General features: G+C 40.3%; 1 protein-coding gene across 2 annotated transcripts in view; it reads left to right on the top strand.

Annotated features, from left to right (window-relative positions):
* FSHR (follicle stimulating hormone receptor) overlaps positions 1 to 27,385 on the top strand; it is a 187,467-nt gene that overhangs the window by 115,583 nt on the left and 44,499 nt on the right. For both annotated transcript variants that reach the window (XM_017885691.1, XM_017885692.1), the window contains exons 3-4: positions 17,179 to 17,253; positions 19,751 to 19,825. In XM_017885691.1, the coding sequence (XP_017741180.1) occupies positions 17,179 to 17,253; positions 19,751 to 19,825 (150 nt within the window). The remainder of the gene's footprint in view (positions 1 to 17,178; positions 17,254 to 19,750; positions 19,826 to 27,385) is intronic.

Consider the following 27,385-nt stretch of genomic DNA (forward strand, 5'->3'; position numbering starts at 1 on the left):
AATCGTTCCTTGGTTTTTTGCTTCAATGCGTGCTCAGCATTCTGACCATATTGAAGATGGAGTTACTTTTATAGTTTCAAAATTTCCAAAAAATGTAAAAAAAAGTTTGACATATTTTATTCAGCATTCCTGTGTCTGGATCTGGCGGGACTTTTCTCTTAGACTTCCATATCAGCCAGAACTCCCAACATCACTAAATTGAGTCTTTGTGATAGTTTATCACCCTCTCCTTTAAAGACAGGAAAATGTCAGAGAGAGGCAACCAATAAATTAGTAAAAGACATAGTTTAGATTACATTCTACTTTGACAGACTGGGGCAGTCTGATGGTACTAAGCATCTAGACAAAGAAGAAATGCTAGAAAGAGGGAAGAAATTATAGAAACAAGATGCTAAGAACACACACCAAAGGCCAATTTGTCCAAAGCTGCAGTCCTGACTGTGCTCTATGTATTTATATATAGATATAGAAATACAGATGCAAATATAGATAGATATGTAAGATATAACAATATAGAACATAAATTTTTATATTTATATATAAAATATATCCATATAAATAAGGATATATGTATCCATAACACTGTTTAAGTGGAAAGTAAATAAAATAAATGAACATAAAAAAGGATGACTGGAGATGATGAAACAGAGATCAAAGAAAACAAGTCTAATCTTTTTTTTGGTGGTAATAAACTTCAGACCCCAAAAGAGGAAGAAAAATAATTTCCTTGAGAACAAAATCAGCCACTGTACCTCTCATAACAATTTGGATACATGTTTCCAATGGGAATGTCCCTGAACTATAAATAATCATGACTAAAGATGTTGTTGGTTCATGTCCATAACAGAGAATCTAAAATATATGGTCCATATATCTACCTTTCTTTTTGTTAGAATCTAACAGATACAGTATCTATATCTACCTATCCATGTATCGATCATGGGTTTGAGAAGAAAGAAAGAGGGAGTAAGGAAGTGTTGCTCAACTTTTCAAATGAAATCTACATGCTTTAACTTGCTAATGACGTTCGCCTCAAATGATCTAAGAAATACCTATCTAAAGCTCTACTTGCTCAAAGATTTCTCCTCCTACTGGCTTGCGAGAGTGCTTGAAATTTTCATCTTCCTCATGGCCTAAGGACTGTAGTCCTTTATTAAAAGGCAAAGCTGTTGCCTGTAAATAGTAACATATAAACCACCAGCACCCATGAGTGGTTTTGAGCAACTAGGACCAGTCACCTTCTTGAGGCCTTAGATTCCTGAGAGAGTCAAAATAAATAATCTCTTAGGTCCCTCCTCTCACTAAGCGTTATTCTGTAGTTCTGTAATTCTGTGATATGATGATCTCACAGGCTGATGTTTTGATAGAGGATTAGGAGTCAAGGTGGATCAAGAGCCTTAAATGCCACTTAGGGAAGTTGGGTGGAGTGGAGGGGTGGTTACAGCCAAGATAGACATAGCCACGAAGGCCCCTGGATCCGAAACAGGATCCAAAACAGGGAGGCAGAGAAGAGGATACCACTGAGGAGTTACACTTCATGGCTTTGCCCCTTGGATGGGCATGATGTTAATACATACATAAAATGCCAGTTGTCCTGGGTCTCTTCTGTCACTGGCAGGGAACTTTTTAAAATGAAAGGCAATGTGAAATCAAAGAAAACCATGCCCATGGGAGCTAGTTGCATACAAGGACCTCTTTAGGACATTGTTAACATTTCTGTCCCCCTCCCTCTCCTATAATTATCAGTGATTTGCCTTCAGCAGCAATAAAGAACATAGTTTAACGCAGTCGTCCCAACTTCTAAAAGAGCAATGCTTTGTATAAAGCCTATAAAGACCAGGCTTGATGCTCAAAGACATTGAAACACGTCGAATGTGACACTGGGTAGCCACCTGTGTAAGTAGAGGAAGCAGCCCCATCTCCAGCATTGCGTGAGGGGCCCTGGGGCGGGAGGGGTGGTTGCCACAAAAGAGAATGTTAAAATAAAACACCTTCTCTGGCTTACTCCTAATGCCCAAATTCTACCTTCAAACACCATCTTCTGTGTTAAATGCCACCTTCCATCTACCCTTCCATCTATTTCTCCAGGGGTGAGAAATGCTAGGTCTAGACTAATAGCTCTGGGAGTCCATTTATCAAGTCGATTATGAGTTTCATCTCAAAGATGGGTGTCTGGAAGAAAAGCATCATGGAAAGGAGAAAAGGGAATAGAGAATGGGGCAGGGAATCACAGTATCATCAAAGAAAAGTAACTAATAACACCAGGGATAACAATTATTCTAATCATTCCAAAAAGGTGTTTATGTGTTAAATGCTTTACAATTTACCAAATGCTTTCACAGACATAATTTAATCTTTATGTTGATCATACGAAGTAGATAAGAGACAGTTTTTTACTCACTTTACACTTGAGGTTTGGAGAACTAAAGGGTCTTGTCCCAGGCCACATCACTAATAAGCAAGTGGAAAACTAAAACTCGATGCCAGCTATTGACACCTGCATACACCGCTTTGCTCTAAAGGTATCCACAGGGTCACAGTGACTCCGTAATAGAAAAGATTTGGGGAAGTTAACCACACGCTTTGCTGATCAGACTTTTCTAAACTCCTTGGGACCGTGGAAGGGGGGTCAGGCAATACTCTGAAAATCCAAGGCCTCATCTCACCAGCTGTCACGAGCTCCAGCTCTCATCCTTTCCTGTGTTAGAACTGGCTTCCTCCTACTCAGTCCTCAGATGAAGAATAACTGGGGAAGGGGAGAGGGAGGGAGTGGCAAGCAGAAAGTCAATCACCGTAAGTTCTCCTATGGATATTAAACATTTGAGCCCTCCAGCCTCTGGGTGTTGTTTCCTTAACACAAATGCTCCCCAATAGCTGGCTTTGTGTTTACTTTCTGCGGTGTTGCACTGTGCCTGAGTGGCGTCTACAGTTCAGCCACTACAACAATTACCTCACTTCATCTCTTCCTTCAGTGGCTGAGGACCTAAAGCTCATTTATATCCAGCCTGCTATAAAATCATAATGGATGACAGATGTAATATAAGGGGCTCCAGAAAGGACTTAAAGCTCTAACAATACCTCTAGTCCCCGCTCCTTTGTGCCCTGTATTCCTGACAATTCTCTTATTAAAGCTTTGTTCCCTATTAAAATGTAATCCCCTCCCCTCCAACCAGACTTTAGTCTTCAGACACTGGCACTTGGGGGTAAATGATTTTTTTTTTCTTACAGCAGAGACTAGTATAGGGAAACAGGGTGGAGGAGGGCTCTCAAAGGGGCCCAGGGATGCAAGGTGAAAGGCCCGCCATGCTTCCACTGATGCTGTATGCCAGGCTCCAGCTTGCACACAGCCCCCAGTGCAGGCAGCTTAGTTGCGGACCATCCGTTTTCCTCTCAAATGCCCTCGTTCCTTATCTGAAAACAGCCCTCCTGCGTTGGCCTCTTTATCAACTCCCCTTTCAGCTACCACTTATTCTCACTTTCAAATTGGTGATTGTCCCCCTTACTTTTGCACAGTGTTTGGGTGTTAGAAGAAAGAAAAACCAACCATAACCGAACATCCTCTAGAATCCATTCTCAGGTTCTTCTTGTCAGGTTATAAACTGTTGCTACTATAAGACATATCTTTAGGTTATACAAGCAGCAAGCAATGAAAAAAATCACACTCAACTCTGGGGAGAGATTTCCAATAGTTTTCACATTTCCTCATTGGCCCTGCACATCTCTAGCTCTCTTTAAGTACTATGGGGCTTACTCAGTCACTGACTTTGTCTAATCATATTGATTGTCAGCAATTGCAGTCTAATTGGAAAGCAAGTTGCTATGGTAATTCCTGTGTCTTCTGTCTTACATTTAAAGACACAATGATCCTAAAAGGGGGAAAATTGCTTGTGGTTGGTGACAGAGGAAAACATAATTAGATATGCAAATTATAAAACTAATGTATTCAAATGAATTCTGAAATCTAAACAAGGATTTGATATAATAAATTGGTCCCCAGAATTTCCACCAAAGGCACACTTGGTCAGAAGGTATTCTTTTTCTCCAAATACTTATATTTTTAGGAAAAAATAAATAAAGACAATGTATCATGGACAAGCAGGAAGGGGGTGGCTATTCACAGCTGAAAACTGGGGATAGGATCCATAACACCAGGATACTGCACTGTGTGCTTGAAGGAACACCAGCACAGGAGATGGCAGACCCGGATTCTGCTCCTCCTTCTATCTTTAACTTGCTGTGTGGCCTTGGGTAAATCACCTCGCTTTTCTGTGCCTTATTATGCTTCACTAGCAAATAAAGTGACAGCTTTTGTGTTTTTCATTTATTTCACCTATCAATAATCACTTACTGAGCACCTGCTATGTTCCAAGCTATTAGCAGGAAACATTGAAAGCCAGTGTCTCTTGTGACTATGTACTCCAAAGAGAGTACAATTTCTATTAAATTAGATGCTCCTTGAAGGCAGAAACTATGTTCTCTTGAATATGTATGAAGAAGAGGCCTGCAAAGGAATTTGAGATTTGGCACCAAAAATACCAAAGTATTGTTAATTCCTGCTCCCTCCAACTAAATAAAAATTGAGAGCCTGCCAAGTGTGATTTGAGGAGCCTGGTATTATGGAGAATGTGACAGTTGCCACAGCTCCAGCACTCAGGGGCCTACAAACAGAAGTGCAGCTGGTGTGACAGCCTTACTATGATAAAATGCTCTGATAAAGGCAAAAGCAATGTGCTAGGCAAGCTCAGAGAAGGGAAAATGTCTTAATTCTGGAAGATTAGGAAAGGCTTCCTTGGAGGAAACGTTAAAGGTTGGGCCTTAAAATTGGAATGGTGTTTCTTTCCCACTCCACCAGTCAGGTGGGAGGGTAAAGTATATGTTTACTTCACTCAGTATAAGACAAAGGACTTCAAGCCCTGAGGATGTCATTTGTTCATTCAACACACATTTATGGAGTACCTGCTGGGTGCACAGACACAACCTATGAATATAACAAAGTCCTTGACCCTAAGGGATTTACAGTCACTAGACTTGACGCTAGTAGAAAATAGTAACAATAATTATAAATATCATTCCTTTAGCACTTACTAAGCTTCAGATACTTAACATGTCAGTATTTCATAAGGAATTCTCATAAAGTTTTATAAAGGTAAATACCATTATCCCCATTTCAAAGATAAGAAAACTGAGGCTCAGAGAGGCCAAATAACTTTGTCAGCTTCACACAGCTAGTAAGTGCTTATATGGATCTACAATGCTACCTCTGCTGCCTGGCTTGTAACCTAGATACCTCCTTCCCTGGAAGTAATAGTTTTAACCCATTGGTTCTACAGCTCCAGCAAGAAGACCCCTGGAACTAGAGCGGATTAATGCATATGCACTCCTATCATCATACATCCAGAACATCTTAACCTAGATCAGCTTCATTATTAATTAGCCATGTAATTATAGCTTCTAATACCTTTGTTACTTTATGTGTTGAAAAAAGGGAAGGGGGGCATGTGTAGGAAAATAAATCTAGGAGATAGCTGATAAAATCTCTTCCTTTGCTGATTACTCTGAAATTCTAATTTCAGGGTCACTGGAAAACCAAAACAAAATTTCTAAAAGGTGTCTAACAGGATCCTCATCACCCAAAATTATTTTAGTAAAGGACAAATGCATACTTCACAACTAAATTATGCACATCAATAGGGGCACAGAGGATCCCTTCAGAAGCTGCGAACATGAGGAGTAAGATCTGGTTTCTCTTCTCCCTCCGCATAGAGCCAGCACACTCCATCCTCAGCAGGAGCCATTCCACTGTTTGTGCTGCTATTCTGTACGTTTTTATTTAAACGAAGGGTCCCAAAGGTACAGCAAAGGCCAGAAAATATACTGAACCAGGTTATTGATTCCCAACATCTTGGGTGGCCTAACTGGCTGAATCACTAACATGAAAGACTCATGGTAAAAAATAATCCACTCTTCTTATTCCTCCCTAGAATGATGGCATTTTTCTCTAGGCATTGGTAGTCTCATAAAATGGGAAGCATTTAAAATCATTCCTTTTCTTCACCTTGCAGGTCCCTTTGCTGTAAAAATATGGACAGTCTCAGGACCAACAGGAGACGAAGGAGGTGCAGGAGTAGGGCTTTTGCCTATAATTTGGGGGTAGAATGGGGGATAACTACTGTTCAGAAATGGATATAAAACCAGTTAAATATGGAGTCAGAGAATACAGACCCCTAAACTTCTGAATGGTTGCAAAGGGCAGGTTGGATAACAGCTTTGCATGCAGGGTACTTATAAGGGTACTACACTCAAGGTTTCCAAAGGGGAAAATAAGACCGTCAATGTGACTCAAATACAAAAGCAGCCAAATGTGAACTCCTTCTTGCTCCTTCACTGCGGCTCATAAAGGAAGCTCTTTCATGCCAAGATAAGAGTTAATGAGGTGTAAAATGGAGGGGCATAAAAAATAGAGTAATTATAAATTACAGAGTGAAAACAGAGGCTGGAAGCAGGAGGAAAGCCATTTGGGGAAGGGGGGGATTATGTTACAGATATGGTATCAAAAAGGCACAATCGAACCCAGAGAGAATTATTAAGGATGGTTTTGGGGTGCTCTGTGGTGGCAGCAGTGGACAGGACAGCCTCCAATAACACACACAGACACAGACACAGACACAGACACAGACACACACACACACACACACACTTGCTATTTCTTTAGCAAGAGGCTCAATACATATGTCAAGGACGAAATCAACACTGGCTTTACTGGCTTGTAGGGGGTATCAATGGAGCCCTCTTTAAGCTAACAATAAAACATATGGCTGTCTTCAAGAGAATAATGGCTCAGGCCAGGGGTCCTTTCTCACACTTGTCCAGGGCTTCAAGTGGTAAATGGTCCTTGCTGGCTACACTGCTGCTGCTCCCTCATGGGTCCACCACAGAGCTACTCCCAAAGATACAGTGCCGTAAGAAGGATGCTGCATGGAGCCCCACCTCACCCCAGCTTGTTAAAAATGAAAGCTGGCTGTCATAGAGGACTGCCAAAGATGAAGCTGGCTGCCTTTTAATAAGAGAATCACAGAAATAATTAAAATCACAGAATTCTATGGCTAGCAGGGACCCTGGAGATCATTTGGATGAACAGTGTTGTTTTATGGATGAGGAACAAAGGCCCAGGGAAGGTAACTGATTTGACTCAAGGACAGTGGTTAATTAGTGGCAGAGTCAGGACTACAACCTAGGCCTCCTGACTCCAGTGAAATAATAAAAATAATAGTAAGCAGGACGACCTTTGCATAACACTACGTGCTTTTATCCTAGTGCATGACATGCATTATTCGTGTGATCTTCAACAGCCCAGCCAACTACATTGAGTATAAAATGTACTGAGTGGCAGAGGATCTTCACACATCTTACAGAGGAAAACGGATCTCAGAAAGCTCCAGTGATACGCCAAAGTGATGAAGGGCTTCCTTCGGCCCACTCAAGAGACCTTTCCTTATGCAGTTTTGCATTTCTGGAGCTTAGAGAGCTGGGGGTTCAAATTTCTTAACCTTAACACCCTCTCAGGCTGTGTGTGCTAATGGATTTAGTAGTCCGCATTGTTAAACAGTTGTTCTTTCTAGCATGCTGAGTTTTGTTGTTGTTGTTTTTTCATGAAATAGTTGAAAAAGGGAATGAAACAGACGAGGGCCCATAGTTCAATAAACAGCAGCCATCATGTGTGCTCACAAGAGGCAAGGCAACTCAATCACAGGTAGTAAATACTGTGTCACTGAAGAAGAGTAGTCTCCAGCTAAGTTAGGTCAAATATGGATTTCATTTTTAGGAAGACTTTTTGGTTATTTCTTTTCTTCAAATTGGTCAAGCAATACTAATTAATCCAGCAATAAGAATGTACTTAACACCTACTGTATGTACCCACTTCACCAGATGGTAGATGTAAAACTCTTACCCTGCCCTGATGTGAGGAACATTTGCTGAACAAGTACTAGCAACCACGCAGGGTGCTAGACTCCTACCTTAGGTATCAGAGTAGGATAGATGACAACAGACTCCAAAATGACAGGGACTTTCAGAGCAAGTTTCTTTCTTTCTCATCGAGTAGTCCAGGTTGGTACTTCTCAGCATTTTATTTAAGACCCCAGGGCAAACGCAGCTTTGCCATCTTCAGTTATGGCTTTCAAGGTTGTTCTGGGCACCTCCAACCAACAACTAAAAAGGAGACAGTGTATGGAGAAGCACAATGGTAGGTGAAGGACCAGGCCTGAAATAGCACATATCACTTTTGTTCACCTTCCACAGGAAGAGCTTTCTTCTCACAATGCTACAACTAACAATAAGACTGGCCAGGAAATGTAGTCCAGCTCTACCCCCAGGAATAAGAGGAGGGAAACTGATTTTGGAGGATAGTTAGCAATCTATTCCATACCACATATTATCTCCATAATTCACACAAAAACCCTAACAGGTGGGTATAATTATCCCCATTAAAATAAATATCATGAATACTAATTGACTTGTCCAAGGTCACATGACTGGGCAATGATAAAGCTAGAATTTGAATCTAGGCCTGTCTGGCTTCCAGGTTCACGCTGCCACTCACACATGTGTGTCAACCAAGACAAATATGAGTCAGCAGGGCCCTAATGAGACAAAGCCATTAGTGAGATTACCCAGGCAGAGCATTTAGCACTGTGCCTGCTACACAGCAAATGTCTAATAAAGGTTAATTATTATCATTGTCATCATTATTCCTGCAACCTTGAGTTACGCAACTCAAACTTACAAGTGTTCCTAACCTATGGACACTTTACTGTCCCTGTCTCTTGAGTGTCAAAGGCTACTCCAACCTCGCACCTCACTTTCTTTTGCCTCTGCCAAAGCTGTCAGGTCACATCAAACCCAAACGACCTGATCAACATGCCTTTCCTTTCTCTTCTACACAGCATATCTACTCCCTTACTACATACCAACTCCATGTCTTTCATCACTAGGAACTCAGTAAATTCTCGTTTAAGAAAGAAATTGACTACCTTTTCTAGCTTCCAACGCTAATCTGGCTCTACCTCCAGAAAATCTTTGTCCTTCCTTCACTTATTTTTGGAGACAGAGTTTCACTCTGTCACCCAGGCTGGAGTGCAGTGGCGCGATCTCAGCTCACTGCAATCTCTGCCTCCTGGGCTCAAGTGATACTCATGCCTCAGCCTCTCGAGCAGCTCAGACTACAGACCTCCACCACCAAATCTGGCTAGTTTTTGTATTTTTAGTAGAGATGGGGTTTTACCATGTTGGCCAGGTTGGTCTGAAACTCCTGATGTCAAGTGATTGGCCCACCTCGGCCTCCCAAAGTGTTGGGATTATAGGTGTGAGCCACTGTGCCTGGCCGTTCCTTCACTTTTTATCATCTTCTTTCAATTCCATTTGCTTTCCCAGATAATTATCCTATGCATGGATCCCAAGCACAAGAACTAACTGCACCCCTGTGTCCAGGTAGGGATAGACTCATAGGCCACCAGCTTCCACTTCACTATTTTCTCTACTCATCCCTTCATTCTTAGTCTTGCATATTATGTACATAAACTTAAATATCTCCCAAATATTAATTAAATAATTGGTACACTTAATTTGTTTGAAAACAGATGACCCATGACCAACATCAAAACACTCCTGAGTCACCACATGACTTTTAAGAACTGTTGGTCTGGTGGAAATTGCAAAGCTGACAATGAGGGTAGGAAATAAAGGGAGGTTTGCAAGAAATATAGAAAAGAGTAATTGAGAGAATTTAAGATCTGTTTGGACACAAAATGGTACAGAGAAGTCAAAGATGGTCTCAGAATTAAAAACTTAGGTTAGTCCAGTGGGCCAGTAGGGATATCAGAGGGAGCCATTGGCTGGGGTTGTGACTGGGGAAGGGAAGAGAGTTGGGAGAGGAAAAGAATCAAGTTGCTCTATATGGACTGTCTGTGATGGGTTCACAAAACATGTATCCCTCAGGTTGTTGCAGACAAGGATGCTGGTCTCAGAGGGAAGCTCATTCTGGTGATGTGTAATTCATCAGCAGAGAGGTCCTAACTGAGGGGCTATAGGGAATGAGGTGGCCTCAGGGGTTGTCAACAGGAAAAGCTTGAGGGACACCAAGACAGGGTTAAGAAATGGTGACATTTAGAGACAGTGAATTGGGGTAAATATGGTGTATAGGGAAAAATAATAAAATGTATTGAATTGTTTACTCGGGTGTGTTGGGCACTTGGCATCCTGTCCTCCACTTCTGTTGACTCTGCACTCGCAACTTTTCATGCATAAGAATAAACTGCAGATGTTTGTAAGATAAGGGCAGTACTATTTGCCATCTTACATGCTTCATATTTGCACAGAAAATGTACTAAATGGTGATTACATGAGTTGCTGCTTGGAACTTTTACTTATGTGTGCTATTGGGGAAATTACTTAACTTCCGTGTGCCATCCTCATCTGTAAAAGCGGCTAAGGATGGCACTTAGCTCACAAGGTTGTTGTGAGGATTAAGCAAATTAATAATTAAGCAAATTAATAAATGTGAAGCACAGAAAAACTGCCTGACACATAAGTGCTTAATAAACATTAACTATTATGACTGAGAGTTTTAGTCCCTTTCCTCATCTGCTGAGATAAGCAAGGGAAACATATCAAATTTTAGATTAAAGTTTAAATTAAGGTAAAACTAAAAATGAACACAATAGTTTGTTGTTGATGTATTTGAAAGCAAGAGCATTTAATTCAAATTTCTGAATTAGGCTGAGCCACTGAAGGTACTTTTATCTCCGTCTCATTTTGGGGATATCTTTAGGATGACTCTAGCAAGGACTCATCTTGCCCATGATGAGGAAGCAGATCTGGGAAGACAAGACAGTCTCAGTCATGTCAGGAAAGGATAGCACCACTGGCTGTCATCTGAGGAGGCAAAAGGAGTCCTTTGGCAACATCCTCACCACACCCTGACATGTCCCACCTTGAACTGACCCTCTCCTAAAGGGAAGAGTATACTTTTTAGGTTGTGATTTCAGTGGTGGAGACAATCCATGTTGAGGCACACACATGCTCTACCTAATCTCCTTTATGTGGCCAGCAGACCAGATAGCCAACCTCACTATAGGACTTAGAATGGGGCTGGGGTTCGGAATAGTAACATAGCCTGGTTTAAGTATTTAAATGATTCTACAGGTGAGGTTAAGGGAACAACCTGAATTTCCCTAGGACCTATGTCAGTAGAGTTTTCCCTCCGCACAGTGGTTGACTGTCACAAGATCTCCCAGCTGCAGATGAATTTAGTCCCCAACTCCACAAAGAGAGGAAGGCAGGCTATCAGCAGGTATGTTGACATTAGAATTTACCATGTGCCAAGAATTGTACTTTCACAAATACCTTCTTATTTAATTCCTTTGCCAACCCTTTGAGGTAGTTATTATTCCTATCTTATAGACGAGGAACTGAAGCTCAGAGAGACTCTCACAGTTGCCCACAGTTATTGAGCTAGGAGAAAATGGAAGCAGGACTCAAACTCAGGTCTCGACTTTATTGTAAAGTCTCTGGATCTAACATTAAGGGAATTCTAAAGGAGAGTGGAAGTGTGTATTTTGAGAGCTTTATGAACTTTTCTGGAACATATTTTCATGGAAATTTTCACCTGCCTTCTTATATATGATATATATGTATTATACATATTATATGTATATTACATTTCAGTATCACAAGGTATACAACATATGTTACATATACAATATGAATTATTATATGCACATACTCTATCTTGTTATATTGAAAAGCAATATACCAAAAGTTTTATTTTTTCTAGTAACTAAAATGTACCCCATCAAATACAGATAGCACCAGTTAAGGAAAGCCTAGAATACTAGTCTCGCTGAGTTAGAGATGAGGATCCATTTTATTCATCTTTAGATTCCCGGCACTGATCCCAGTGCCTGAAATACACAAGCTTCTTAATCAAAATTCATTGAACATTTGTTGAATTAGTTCTCTACTCTCTTAAAGATTCACTCCAAGCTTTCTGCTAAGAAGCTTCCCTCCTGTGTGAATACACAATTTGATTTGCAAATACTCTGTTTACTGCAAGTTTTCAGGAACATGGCTTTATTGTACAAAAGCAAAGGTGGAAAATCTTTTATAATCTTTCAAAGATAATTCATTCATTCAGCAAACATTTGACTGGGAGCAGGAATATTAAGATAAAGGGCAATGTCACTGTCCTCCAGCAGTTCTTAGCCTAGTGAGGGAAACAAAGCAGAATGCAAACCCAATGCAATATGCAAGGGGCAGTAATAGAGAGTCTATGGAAATCCTTAACAATTGGGGACTCAGGAAAGGAAAACAGTCAACTAAATTTAGTTTGAGCTTATTAAAAACAAAAGAAAGAAATTTGATTCAGTGACTATTACAGATATTTTAATGCAATTTAATCCCTGAATTTACTGAGTTAGGGAGAAATATTTTGGATATATTAGAGAAAAATGCTCTGTAAAGAGAGAGGCAGGGGAGGAGGGAAAAGATGGGAAAGACCCAGAGGGGACTATATCACCTCTATCAGAAAGAAAGTGAAAAGAAGTTCCTGTGAGTTTTTGATGCTTATTCTTTTATTTTTATTTTTTATCTTATTCATTTCAGGGATATATTATTTACTCACCAAAATCTGGAGTTTAGGTACAATCTCGGCTCACTGCAAACTCCTCCTCCCAGGTTCAAGTGATTCTGCTGCCTCAACCCCCCGAGTAGCTGGGATTATAGGCATGTACCACCACACCTGGCTAATTTTGTATGTTTAGTGGAGATGGGGTTTCACCATGTTGGTCAGGCTGCTCTCAAACTCCTGACCTCAAGTGATCCACCTGTCTTGGCCTCCCAAAGTACTGGGATTACAAGTATAAGCCACTGCACCCGGCCCTTATTTTCACTTCTTTAAATTTTACTTTAAATTCTGGGATATATGATGTGAAGAACATGCAGGTTGATTACATAGGTATACACGTGCCATCCTGTTCTCCAACTCATGTCATGGAAATCCTAGTGAGGCCTTTAACTACTGGTCACAGCTCTTCAGTTCTTTGTATCCAATAAACCAGTAACAATTCTACTCGGAATCAGTTTGGCACTTGACAAATGAGTATCAGCCGTAACAGTGAACAAATTAATATGACTTTATAACAGGTTGAAACTTTATGCTGGAGCAGACCACATTCAATATGCTCATTCGCTCCCTAAAGTCCGCAAAATTGGAAAACACCCTACCCCACCCCTCCATCAAATGTACTTGTATATTTGAAGGAAAGGAATTTGATAACGGCTCTGAAACTCACTCCAGAGAGAATGCCTTGATAACCCCCAGTACTTCATGCAAGCACATGTCCCTATCCTTCATACAAACATGGAATCTCATGTACAGACGGGCCCTTAAAAGTCATCTTCTCTAACCTCTGGTCAGACACTCAATGAACCCCTATAGTCACCAGTCCTCTCTCCTGTTTTATTTTCTATGGGTGTTTTGTCAGTTCAAGGACCTCATCTGATAGCCAGAGAAGGCCTAGGGAGAGAGCTGTGACCCAGAGAGGCACAGATAAAGGTATCCATATACTATACGTTCAGCAGACCAAATATTTGTATATGTCACTTGCATGTTATACTCTGTTTTAGTAAAATTCCCTGGAACAAAATCCTAAATCATAGACAAGCTAGGCTGGGCTGTCACCCGCTGGACTTAGACACGTTGCCTACAGAAAAGGGGGTGAAAGAATGCCACAAACTTCACCTCCTTCAGTTTAGCAGATGACTTTCATAGGCCTTAAGATTTCTTTTCCTTAGTCTACCCTTTGATCCATTCATTCATCCAGTAATCGTTTATTGAGCACTAACTACACATCAACTTATAACTAGATGCTAGAGATACAAAAACAGATGAATTAGACAATGACCAAAAAAAGCAATAACAAAACATGGTGGTGATTGCTTTAACTGAGAAATGGAAAAGATCTTGTGAGAAGCTAGACAATAGGAAAACTTCAATGCTGGTAGAGTAACAGCAGGCTTTTCAGAGGGAATACAGATTTTTCTAAACCAACTACTTCATTCCCCTGGAGCTCCTCTATCACACTCTGCATATCCACCTATGAATATGTACATTGGGGCAAAAAGTCTGGTAGCATATTACTACTATTTCCCTAAAGGACCTTGCAATACAAAGTATGACCAGTACCTGGACTATTAGAAATGCAGGACCTCAGGCCCCACTCAAGACCTTCCCAATGAGAATCTGCATTCTAAAAAGATCTCCAGGTGATTCTCATGTGTGAGAAGCGCCATCCTAGAAGACCAGTAAAGGAGAAACTCATCTCTGAAAATTCTCTTCTACAGAGCTTCCGTGCTTGAGGATAAAGCCTCCTTGCACTGTTCCGGAAAAGACAAATGATCTCATCTATCCCCTTATTTTACAACAAAGAATCCAAGGTCCAGAGGGGTGCTCAATATGGCATGGGAGGCAGGGCGGGTAGAAGAAAGTGTGTGAGCCCTTCTGTCAGCCACAGTTGGTCCCTCACACAAGCGGGGCCATTTACTAATGTGGAGACCAAAATACCAACCTCACAAGCATGTCAAAAGGATTACAGAGTATGTAGGTAAAGTGGCTGATAAACAGTAAACACCCAATAAATTATAATAGTAATAACTAGAGACAGAATTGGGTTAGATCGGAATAAGATGTCTAAATTTCTCAATGAAGGACTTTTCCATGACTGTACCCTGTTCACCTGCCCCCAACCCTTGTCAGACCAAAGGCATCCCCCTACCCAACCCTAATACCCGGTACTGTCTTTGAAGTCGAGACCGTCAAATATGGACTACTTTCTGAAATCACTAATTTAGAAGCGTTTCTTTGTTTGTTCTAATAATTTCTAGTTCTTTTTGAAAAACAAATCCAGATAAGGGAATTCTCAATATGTGAATTTCGGCAAGGACATAACGTCTCTACGAGTGGTGACCAAATGTACGGCTAACTGATAGTGAACCTGGAAATAGCTTTTGAAGGAGATGGCCTTATTTGCATTTGAGCCCTTCCTGTTAGCTAGCCTTTTCCTGAATTCCTTATTCTCTATCTGTGCCATTCTTTCACTCTACTGCATTCAAATAAATGCCTTCTTCTTCTATCCCTTTCCCCCTTCTCAATTCTGTACCTCCCAGATGTCCCTGTACTTATGGGACACAGAGTGAAATAATAAATGGCCAATAGCCAGCATGATGTTCATTCTCTCTCTATATATATATGTATACATACATGTATATAGGCATGTATGTAGATATACACGCATATATACATATGTACACATATATGCGTAGAATATAGATAAGGGTGGGGTATGTGTTTTTCTATGTATATATATACACACACGTACATATACGTATATATATATGTATATATACACACACACGTACATGTGTATATATACATATTTAGAAAAACACATACCCCACCCTTATCTATGTTCAACTGTGCAAATGGTGAGGACTTTAATTTACCAAATAAATCATGAAAGATGTTATTATGGAATAAGAGGAGCTCTTCTCACAAAATGTCTCCTCATTCATGGGGGCTTCTGAGAAATGGCCCTGCCCCCACCGGGTTAACAAGCAACAGATGTCACCAGCCCCCTGGTCACAGATACCCCAGTCACAGATGCACCAGCAGACTGCTGCTGCTCACAGTCACACTTCCCCTCCCCATGGGCCTTCTTTTTTTGCCTCCCCTCCAGTCCTTTCTCTAGATCAAGGGCCTTTCTAGAACTCTTCTGCTAAATCCTAGGCCAGCAGACATCTCTTCTACCTCAGCCAATTTGAATGCATGCTGCCTGTGAGATTTCCTGAGACACTCTCAGCTGCCGCATTAAAACTGCATAATGGTCTTCCTCAGGAGGCCTAATAATAGCACATTTCATCCGTGAGATACTTTATAAATATTAACTGATTAAGCTGTCCTCTCTCCTCACAACCTCTGGGCTTCTGCCTAGTGGACTTCATTCTCTTCTGCCCTCAAATTACTCTGGGAGCAAAAACACTGAGACCTGAGGAATCTTTTCTGTGTATTCTAAGCCAAGACATCATTAATGGCCATGGCCTTGCAACAACCTCCACCTAGGTAATGGCATGGAGTGGAAAGGGATTTAAATCTATGTTTATATTATTATTTTTATTAATTTTTAAGTTCCAGGGTACACGTGCAGGATGTGCAGGTTTGTTACATAGGCAAATGTGTGTCATGGTGGTTTGCTGCACTTATCAACCCATCACCTAGGTATTAAGTCCAGCATGCATTAGCTATTTTTCCTAATACTCTCCCTTCCTCAATCCTACCCCCTGACAGGCCCCAGTGTGTGTTGTTCCCCTCTCTGTGTCCATGTGTTCTCATTGTTCAGCTCCCACTTATAAGTGAGAATATGCAGTGTTTGGCTTTCTGTTCCTACATTAGACATTCATGGGGCCAACAAACATATGTTTCTTTTAAAAGAGACTGGATTGAGGTTCTCATCTCCCAAAGCCCGATTAGCAGAGAGAAAACAACTCCACGATCTAGGACAGTGTCACTGAACTACAGCCAATGGGTCAAATCCAACCTGACACCTGTTTTTATGAATAAAGTTTTATTGGAACACAGTCAGGCTAATTCAATCATGTGTTACCTTTGGTTACCTTTGGGCTACAATGTCAGTTGAGCAGTTGTGATAGAGACCAAATAACCACAGCAAGGGCAAAAAAATATTTACTATCTAGCCCTGTAAAAAAAAAAAGTTTACTGACCCATGGTCTAGGGAACTTAAATTTTGTTCTCATCCTGTATATTTCCTAAATATCTTTAAGCAAATCTCTTCCTTCCTGGACCTCACTTTCTACATCTATAGACTGGATAATCTCCAAGGTGAACCATGGCCTTCAACTTATTCTCCCATTGTTCTTTAAGTGTCAGCCTCCAGTATGTTAGTTTTGTCTCATTACTACAGCTGACTTCTTTGACGGTAGGAAAGGAGTTTTGTGTGTCTCATGAATCCTCCCAGGCACAAGGCTCTATGCTGAGCCCTAAAAATATTCAAGGAGTGTAACTGAACTGGCTTGACTTATATATATACATATATAATTTTTTTTCCACAGAGAGATCTCTCAGAATGATGTCTTGGAGGTGATAGAGGCAGATGTGTTCTCCAGCCTTCCCAAATTACATGAAATGTAAGCAAGAAGCCTGGGGGATTTGCTCATGGCCATTCTTGGAAAAACAACCCTTAAAGTTCTTCTATATTCCTGAGAATATATTCCTCAGATCCCTAGATTGTCATTATAAGATGTCCAAATCAGCCCAAAAGTCACTGTAATATGTCTCTGTCTGGTGATCCAGGCACCAGCTCAGAGGCTAGTCTCATCCTGTTGCCTGCCTGTCATCATTTTGCATCATAGACTCAAGAACTTTGCCCAGTAGCTATGTGCAAGCACCTCCATGTCATCCTTCCATTCAAAGTTATTCTAGCCAAAGCCCAAAATAAGTCCCACATGATGTAATTGAAGTTGGTTAGTCCTGGTCTGTCTACTAGCCTATACCATATATTTACCATGAAACCTTAGCCAAGATAGGTAACTATCTGAGACTTAGTTTTCTCATCTGTAAAACTGGAATAATAAAATTACATGTATCATAGGATTACTGTGATGAATAAAGGAGATGATAAATGCCAATTAAATCTAGCATATGGACTGGCCTAGAGTGAGTATGTTATAATGATCCTTGGTTCCTCTACTACTTCAGCCAAATTTACTTTCTCTTGTTAATGTTCCAGTTTTACATAATAGCACTGCTCACACAGATCCACTTCTGTTTCATATCAGTTTAAAATTACTATAAATTAATTCATAGAATCATAGAATGTCAAAGCCAGTAGAGACTTTAGAGACTGGTCAACAATTTTTCAAAATATATTCTGTATATCACTAAAACTCAGGAAATTATTAGGTATTTTTTAAAAGGTCAAATAAGATTAGGAAATATTAGATAAATAAGATTAGGAAATATTAGGTAAATAAAATTACATAGATTTGCTTATTATAGGAAAACTTTTCAGTCTATAATATGCTAATACGCATTTAGAATCTCCAAGAAGGATACTGTATAAGTGTTTGTCAACTAACATCACTGGAAAGTTTTCTTAGAGACTGTCGATTACTATCTCACAAAATTCCCATGGAACACATTTAGGAAAGCCAATGAACTACCTCCTAATTTTACAGATGAAGAAGGAAAGGCACAGAGAATTTGTAAGACTTCTCTAAGGTAACTTGGCCAAATCCACATGCAAATAAGAACTTGAACATTAATCTTTTGACTCTTTTGTATCTTTTTAACAAGGATGAATTTTGTTTTTAGCATTTGCTAAGTATCAGTAGGGGACAAATACACACACACACACGTGTGTGTGTGCATGGGCGTGTGAATTTCTTTAGGAAACACACTCAGTCTGTTCATTTGGCAATCTCCCCTCTCCCTTTTACTTCCTTCTACCCACTCTGCCTCCCATCTTCATTTTTCCTCATTGCCTCTGCACTCGATGTTCACCCTCTCCACTACCTTCATGCTTCTTCCTTTCTTCTCTTTCTGCTTGGCCTAGTTGGGAAGAACCCACAGAGATTATCAGAGAAATGAACCAAAGGGCAGCCAGCCCTCTGGGCAAGGTCAAGCAGGCATCCCTTGATACATTTCAATGGACAGTGAAGGTAATGGTTTGGGTCTTTCATCTCTTCCTTGCATGAAGAGGTGCTCACCTCCATGTAGCACTGACTGTACTTAAAATGATTAATTGCCTGGTACTTAGATCTGGGTAGCTACAGGTTACAGCAACATAAAAGCTAATGAAACAGGGAGGAAGTAATTAACAGAGAGCATCTCTGCAAATACACATTGATCCAGCAAGACAAGGAAAGGGCAGGCTCTCTGTGTTGGAATCCAAATGTGAACATGCTCATTTCCAGACTGTTGATCAAGACACAGCACAGGCCAACACAGGAGAGAAGTCACTGCTTTCCATGAGCTCTGAGTGAACAGCCTCAGTCTACTGCATAAAGGGAATCAGTGGCCATTCCCAGCTACTGTATGCTTGGATTTCATGGTTAAAAGCAAAAAGATTTCGATAGCTTTTCTCCCAACTTTCTTTTTCTTTGCCATTTCACTCTCTTTTCCTCCAATATCTTTTGGCCCCTCACTCTTTTCCTTTTCTTCTTTTACCACTTTTCCATTTTCATTGCTCTTTTCATTACCTTCATTCCTTTTTCTCTTGCCTCCTGACCAGACAAAAGCTCATTTCCCCAGTCTCATTCCTAACCTCTTAGCCTCCTCCAACCCTGGGAGATTCTTACTGGTTAAAGATGTAGCTCTGCTCAGGGTGACGAGAACTCACCCAGCCAATGCTCTGTTTGCCTCCAGTGGACAGGGCCCAGGTAATGAGAACGAAGCAGTGGGGAGACAGGGTTAATATTTAGTTTGCACAGCTTAGTGTAATAAAAGGCACCACACGCTCCTTCAGTATTTATTGAAATGGATGGATGGATGGATGGATGGATGAATAGATGGGCGGATGAGTGGATACAATTAATGATTTATTATTTTATTCTGTAAAATGTGAAAAATACTACAGCATTCCTTACCATCAAGATCACTAGCATGTTTTTTCTTCTTTTACAGTAGAATTGAAAAGGCCAACAACCTGCTCAACATCAACCCTGAGGCCTTCCAGAACCTTCCCAATCTTCGATATCTGTAAGAACTCATGTACTTTGGTACCCTCACTATGATTAAACTGTGCAACCCTATTTTACCAAAAGGCCCACTTGATACTCTGGGGAGCAATTACTTTTGATCAAGGATGGTGGTGGGGGGCAGAAGTGGAGGTGGAGAGATACTTGGTGAGGATTTTAGTTTAGTTGAATGAGCAAATTCTACTAATATAATTGTATTTTGTTTTCATTTGCAAAAACAGACATAAGAAATGCCATTTGCATTAATGGGACTGTCACATAAACCTCTTACAGAACTCAGTCATAATTTAGTGTTAATGAGATGCAGTCAAAATTTCTGCTAGCATTTTGCTTGTGACCTTGACTTCAAAGCCATTGTCTCTCTTGTTCTGCATATATGCATTTTTCCCTTGATAAATTACAGCATTTTATTTTGTTTATTTTGTGTGTTTTGGTTAATAACTTAACGTGATATTTTATCAGCAGAGACTCCTAGTGTTTCAGCTCTATCCTTGGGGCCTGCCCCTATCAGCAAAAGCACTGCTTCCTCCACTCAAATGGCTTTCAGATTAGCTGAGTGCTTGACAGAGTCATGAGTGTTATAATAGGACCCCAAAAAATAACAGATAAGAATTTGGTCTCTGGAGTTAAACTTTCTGGGTTTATTTACTAGCTACTGATCACAGGTCTGGACTTAACCTCACATATTTCCTCATCAAAAGAATGGAAATAACAATGCTTGCATATCTGTTATCTATTAGCATCATAATCATACAAAACCAACCACTCCCCAAAGATAGAGGCTTAAAGCAACAACTATTTATCATTTTTTATCTGTCTGTGAGTTGTTCAGTGGAATGGTTCTGCTGATCTGGAGTATGTCTGCCTGACCTCAGCTAAGCTCATTCACACATCTATTGTTAATTGGCAGGTCAACTGGAGGTTGGCCGCTCTGGATGGTCTCAACTGGGATGACTCAGCCTTCCTCCAAGAGACACTCATTTCTAGCAGGGTAGCATAGTAGGCTTGTTTTCATGGTAATCCCACGATTCTAAGAGACACAGCTGAAGATTGCAAGCATCTTAAGGCCAAGATCCTGAATTAGCACACCATCTCTTCTGATGCCTTCTATTGGCCAAAACAATTCACTGAATCATCAGATTCAAAAGGTGAAGATGCTACTTCTTGATGGGAAAAGCTGCAAAGTCACAGCACAAGGGATAGAGAAGGATACAGAATTGAAGCCACTTTTGCAATCAGTTTAAAATATTTAAACATTTTTACACTGGGCCTCTGATAGTAGATGCTCAGTAAATATTAGCTATTAATGATATTGTGATTCTGTGCCTAAATTTTCATTCATAAGAACTGGACTTAACAGGTTTAATAAGAAACACTGGGCCATGATGTGCCTTAGCTCTCTGAACAACAACTGAGGGAATAAAAGACTTAATAGAGGACAGTCCATATGACCTGGAACTTCTGCTCTCTGATAGGTACCCAAGAAAGGGTCTGAAAAAGAAACAAGGTCATCTGCTTCTGAGTTACTGTCAGAGGTAGGCTGGTTTCATGGGCACACAAGTGCATTGTATAGGGCTTTGTGCTCAGGAGGGCCCCCACACTCAGAGGACTGCTGGGTTTCAGTCTCTGCTGTCACCATCTTGAAATACTTAAACAAGAGGCTCTGCATTTTCATTTATACTATATCCCACATATTATGTAGCCAGTCCTGCTTAGAAGTTAGGGTTACGAGCTCTTCTACTTTCAGGTTTGAGAGTCTTGATCTCCAAGTTGATCATGTTCCTTAGGGACAGAATCTGTGCTATGCTCTCTGCAGAGGCTAACATGACTAGGCACTTAGCAGTGGAGGAAATACGTGATAACAGAAAATGCATGAACTTCAGAATCAGAAAATCTAGGGGTTCATCCTGACTCCATCATTCAGTGGTTGAGAAATCTTGGGCCAATCACTGGACTTCTGAGAGACACACATGGCTTATATGAGCCTCAAACAAGATTTAGATATGAAAATATTTTTTCAACTATGAAGTGCTCAAAAACATTAATTAATGTATTTGTAGAATAATTATTTCTGGTTGAATACTCAACGTCTACCAGCCCATCCTCAGGAAAATTCTAGTAAGTGTTGAATAATTATACTGACGATTAAGACTTTCAGCTTTTACCTACAAGTGCTTGGCATGGGTTCAAAAAGAGGAAGTTGGAGCATGCCTTTGCATTTAAATGAACAGAATGGAAAAGAAACTATATGAAAAACTATGATTTCAGGAGGACTGGAATCCAAATAGAACACTGATATTTATTAGCTAGCTGGTTAATTACTTTCTCTAAACCTCAGTTTCCTTATCTATAAATTGAGTGGCTGTAAAACCAAATAAGATTGTGCCTTTAATAAAATCACTTTGTAAATTGTTATTGTATAAAAACTATAAAGAACTACAGAAATATAAAATTATTAGTGCCTGTTACCCAGTTAGTTTCCTTCATTCTTTCTTCCTTTCTCCCAACTCCATCTCTCCCTTCCAGATCCTTCTCTTCCTTTGTTTTAGAAAATGCCAAAGTGGAATATGGGAATCACAGAGCCTTCAGTGACAGAACAAATGCTCTCTAGGACATGGAGAGGCATCCCCAGAGGCACTTTCATTCATAAACTATCACATATGGCTAATGCAAAGCACCCCTGCCAAGGACAAACCCAAGAAGAAAACCAGCCCTTCACATAGATATCCCTAGCCCATGATAATAATAGCATATCTGAGAATGGTGGATTGGAAACAGGTAAATGAGAAATGAGGAATCATTACAAAATTTGAAGCCAAAGGATTCAGAATTTGACCTCATTATTGGCCAACATCTTGCAGCCAGCACCATTTGTTCTTATTAATGAGAACTCCCTTGGATCTTCCCTTAGGAGATGAGGGCAGGGGGGATACTTGAACTTGTAAGGATGTGGGCATGGAAAGCACAGCTCCAGACAGAGGAAGGGAGAGAGGGAGATCCTTGGCAGAACAGAGGAAACACAGCTATGCCTTTGCCTCTGAAAAAGGCTGAAATCTGTGCCATCTGCCACTATGTCCATCCTCTTTGTGTCCTCTTTTGTCTCACTTTGGGGTGTTGAGTAGTCCTCAGTCCTATATCAAGTTCACACAAAGTTGGAGGTGACCAATTCCAGCCATATCTTCTTCTGAGAGAAGGTTATTGTTCTCAGGTCATTTTAAACCTCTTCTCTAACTGAAGAAACAAAAGCACAAGTAAGGATTTGGAAGGGATTATGTCACTGTCAAGGGATTCTCCTTGATTGCTCTGAAAAGTAACATATCATTGTCTTAGCCAGTTTGGGCTGCTCTAACACACAACTGTAGCTTGTGTAGCTTAAACAACAAATCATGATGCTGGAGGATGGAAGCCCAAGATCAGATGACAGCTGGATGACAGTTCTTGGTAAGGGCCCTCTTCCTGGTTTGCAGACAGCCATCTTCCCATTGTATCTTCACATGGCCTTACCCTGGTGTATATACACAGAGAGAAAGAGAGATCCCATGTCTCTTCCTGTTTTTATAAGGGCATTCATCCTATCATGAGGGTCTTACCCTTATGATCTTATCTAACTCTAATTACCTTTCAAAGGCTCCACCTCTAAATATCATCACATTGAGGGTTAGGTTCCAACATATAAATTTGGGGAGGACACAAACATTCAATTCATAGCAGTTATATAATTCTACACTGTACAAAATGTTTGCACATCCACTGTTATGTAAATCTCCCATTAGGGAGTTGAGACTAAGAGTTGTCTATCTTAAGGCTTTGACTTATTGCCCAGGGTGGACCTTTCCCAGCTGTGTAGTCCTCCTCAGTGTATAGCAACTCTGCCCTCCAAAGGCACTTCTAGCTGCAATAAATAAATAAATTATATATATATAATATATATATTACATACATAATATTGTATATTATGTATGTAATATATATTCAGGGCTAAGACTCTAGAACTTTGAAATATTTTCCAAACTGCTAAGAGGGATCACCTAAACTCATAGGTGGTCCTCTAAATCTGAAAGATTTTGTCAGGGAAACAAAACCTAGTTAAGCTTCCATCTTACACTAGTTAGCTTGGGCTGCCATAACAAAATGCCATATGCTGAATAAATTAAACAACACAAATTAATTTCTGACAGTTCTAGAGACTGGGAAATCCAAGAGGTACTGGCCGATTTGGTTCCTGGCAGGCAGACAGCTGCCTTCTCCATGTGTCCTCAAATAGTACAAAGAGTGACAGTGAGAAAGTAGGTTGGGTAGGGGAGAGAGAGAGAGAGAGAGAGATGGGTGGAGAGAAAGGCCAAAGAGAGACTTGAGTGAGCAAGAGTGAGTTTCTGGTGTCTTTTCTTATATAATGACAATAATCCTAACAGGTTTGAGCCCTACTCTTATGACCTCATTTAACCTTAATTACCTACCAGAAGGTCTATTTCCAAATACAGTTACAGTGGAGATTAGAGTTTTAACAATTGAGTTTTGAGAGAACACAGTTCAGTCCATAGCATATCTTCCATGCTTATTTTCATCTGAGCAGCAGTCCTCACAGCTTCATGATCCACAGCAGCCAGGTAGAGGTAGATGGCAACGATTTCAGATATTCTTTGGGATGATGAACTACTTGCTTCAAGACAAAGAAAAAATGCAAAATGGATGAAGGAATTCAGTGGGGACCAGTAGGATTGAGTTGTTGGTTTTGTTTCATTTTTTTTTTCTTAAGCTAGGATAAATGTTAATCATCACGGCCACTGAAGCAGGAAATTACAAGGGGTAGGGGTGAGTTGCTATTTGACTTGAACGTCCTAATTGCTGCACACGTGCACTTAAAAAGGTTGTTCTGAAGTTCTCCCTGTTGATGCCATTGCATGCTGCTCATTTGATGGCACAGAATTCAAGACAACTAGAAATCAGTGCTCTTCATCAATGCCTTCATGCTTCACTGAGGAACCTTAAGTGGTTAGGAAAAAAAACTCATGAATAAAGAAATGTTCTTTAACTTGAAGAATATGCATCAAAGGATTCATCTGGCTGGATTTTTTTTAAGTCAATATTGTATTTACAGGCAGTATTTCTTTCTTTACTGCTCTGCCTTCCTGGAGCTGACCTTTTGTGTATGAAAGATTATCTATTGATCTGTAAATAACGTTTACACAATATTTTCTTGCCTTTGCATCCTGTCAAAGTAATTCTTAGGCAGCTGGATGTTTCTCTTTGCTGTTCAATAAACCATAATTCCATTTTAGCAAACCTTCCACACATTGCTGTAGGCCCCACCCCCATGCCCCACTGACAACCATCTTCCACTCAGATGCGGGCCTGTTAGACCTCATTTGATTACTGTTAATGGCTGCCACGACATCTCCTTTCTTCAGGTGGGAACAATTCCAGGAGATTCGTCACCGGGACTCCCCTCAGCAATCCGAGCTGTTTCTTTCCCAACCCTCTGCTAAGTCCCCCTCTCTCTTTTCTGTGTTCATCCCTTACATTTAATTTGGTAGGAGTATTAAAAGTAGCTTTTCTGGTTATAAAAGCTGAACTGCTTTTGGAGGTAGCACAGCAAAGGGACAGAGGGCAGGGAGTCAAGAGGCAGCTCAGAGTAGCAAGGAAGCACATAGAATCCAGTGCCACCTGTGTGGGCACAGGTCTCAGCTCCTTCCCTTATTAGCTGCATAAGCTTGTATAATTGGCTTAACTTTCCTTTCTGAAAAGTAGTCATCTTAACATTGCCTGCATCACTGAGTTGTGTTCATTGAGTTACAACAAATGTTTAGACAAATGATTGACATTCAGAAAATTCACAAGTGTTATCCATTCTTATTAAATTCCTGACCCTGCCATTTACTAGTTAAGGGTGCCCATGCAAGAGAGTTCATCTCTTTGTACCTCAGCTCTCTCCTCTGCTTAAAAAAAAAGGAAAAAATAAAATTATGGTAATTCCTACCTTTTAAGACTGGTGTAGGATTAAATGAGATACTGATTGTAAAGCTTCTGGTGTATCATGCAGTCACAATAAATGTTTCTGATTTGATGATGATCATGATGGTGGTGATGGTAGTGATGATGTCTCTTTTCCTTTCCATTATTTCTAAGACTTTGAAGGCCTCTTTAACTGCTTCTTTAGGACAACATCTACCACTCAGCATTCTATCATGGAAATGCATCATTCATGTGTCTCAAAAGACAAAAGGAGCCTTCTTACAGAACCCCTGACATATCCAAAAAGGTCCTTCCAACAAGCAAAACTATATTATCCTGCAGAATTCTCAAAGTTCTTAACCCTGCCTTTTATGTTTATTTTATTTTCCACACTAGTGGTCCACAAACTCCCTTGCCATCCCCATTCAAAATAATTCCAATTTTTTTACACAAACAGCTGGTTGAATAATGCCTCCCATTTTTATGTTTATTTATAATTTAACACTTATCATCCTTTGCTGCATTTGAACCTGAACAATCCACAGGGTAGGTGAGACACACAGACATTTTATAGGAGATGTAAGCTGACTTGTCTATAGTCCTTGGTATTAGGGTTCTTCTGACAGGAGGACGCAATGTCCCTACAGAATGAATCATTTTTCTACTTTTGGTGCTTAGCTATGTTTACTTCTTTATGATGGTGAAAAAAGAGCCATACTCGGACTCATTTTTAGAAGTTATGGTAGCCATGTGCATGGTGGAAAGGCCTGGTGGCTCCCCATTTCTCCTCCATCCTTTTTGAAGTGAATTGGCCAATAAGTAAGAACTCATTCACTCAGCCAATCATTCAACAATCAATTACTGAGGTCATACTACACCCCAGGCTTTGTTGTAGGTATTAGTCTCTCCAACTAAAATGTAAGCTCTATAAGGGCAGAGGCTTCATTTGTACTGTCAAACAATGTTGGATAATGTCAGGTGGTGATGGTGCTATGAAGAAAAATAAAGCAGGAAAATTAGACAGTCATGCTTTAGAAAGGGTGGTTGAGAAAGGATGAAAGGGGTGGCTTGTGTGAGATATAGGAGATATCAATGGACAGCTCTCACTTCAAGGAGCTCAGTCCTTTGGGGAGAAAAGATATGTTAACCCCTGGAAATAGCAATACCTCTGTAGAGCTGTGTGGCACTGATCCTGGGTGGCAAGACTGACCCTGTACCTTAGGCCAGACTAGTCAGGGAAAGCTTGTTGTGGGCTTCTCGGAGGTAACATAGCAGGAACTTCAGTGATAAATATGATTTGGAAAGACATAAAAGAAGAATAAATTTCCTGTGAAAGAAAGAAGTGAGTACTGTAAATGCATAGAATGAAAGAACCATGGAGATTATAAAGGATGGAAAGAAACTGAGTCCCAACTAAAAAGAAGGTGTGTACTGGGAATGAGTATGACTAGATTTGGATGGATTGGGTTGGGTAAGATTGGGAGAAAAATTAAGGCAGAGAAGTTTAGGCCTAACGCAGTAGGAAAAAATAAGTTATAACACATTCTTGAGCAGCAGAGTGACATAATGAGAATGATTTGGACTGTAAGTTGACCAGTAGCAGGGTACA

The sequence above is a fragment of the Rhinopithecus bieti genome, unplaced genomic scaffold (assembly GCF_001698545.2).
Source record: "Rhinopithecus bieti isolate Rb0 unplaced genomic scaffold, ASM169854v2 scaffold_14700, whole genome shotgun sequence".
In the NCBI taxonomy this organism is placed as follows: domain Eukaryota; kingdom Metazoa; phylum Chordata; class Mammalia; order Primates; family Cercopithecidae; genus Rhinopithecus; species Rhinopithecus bieti.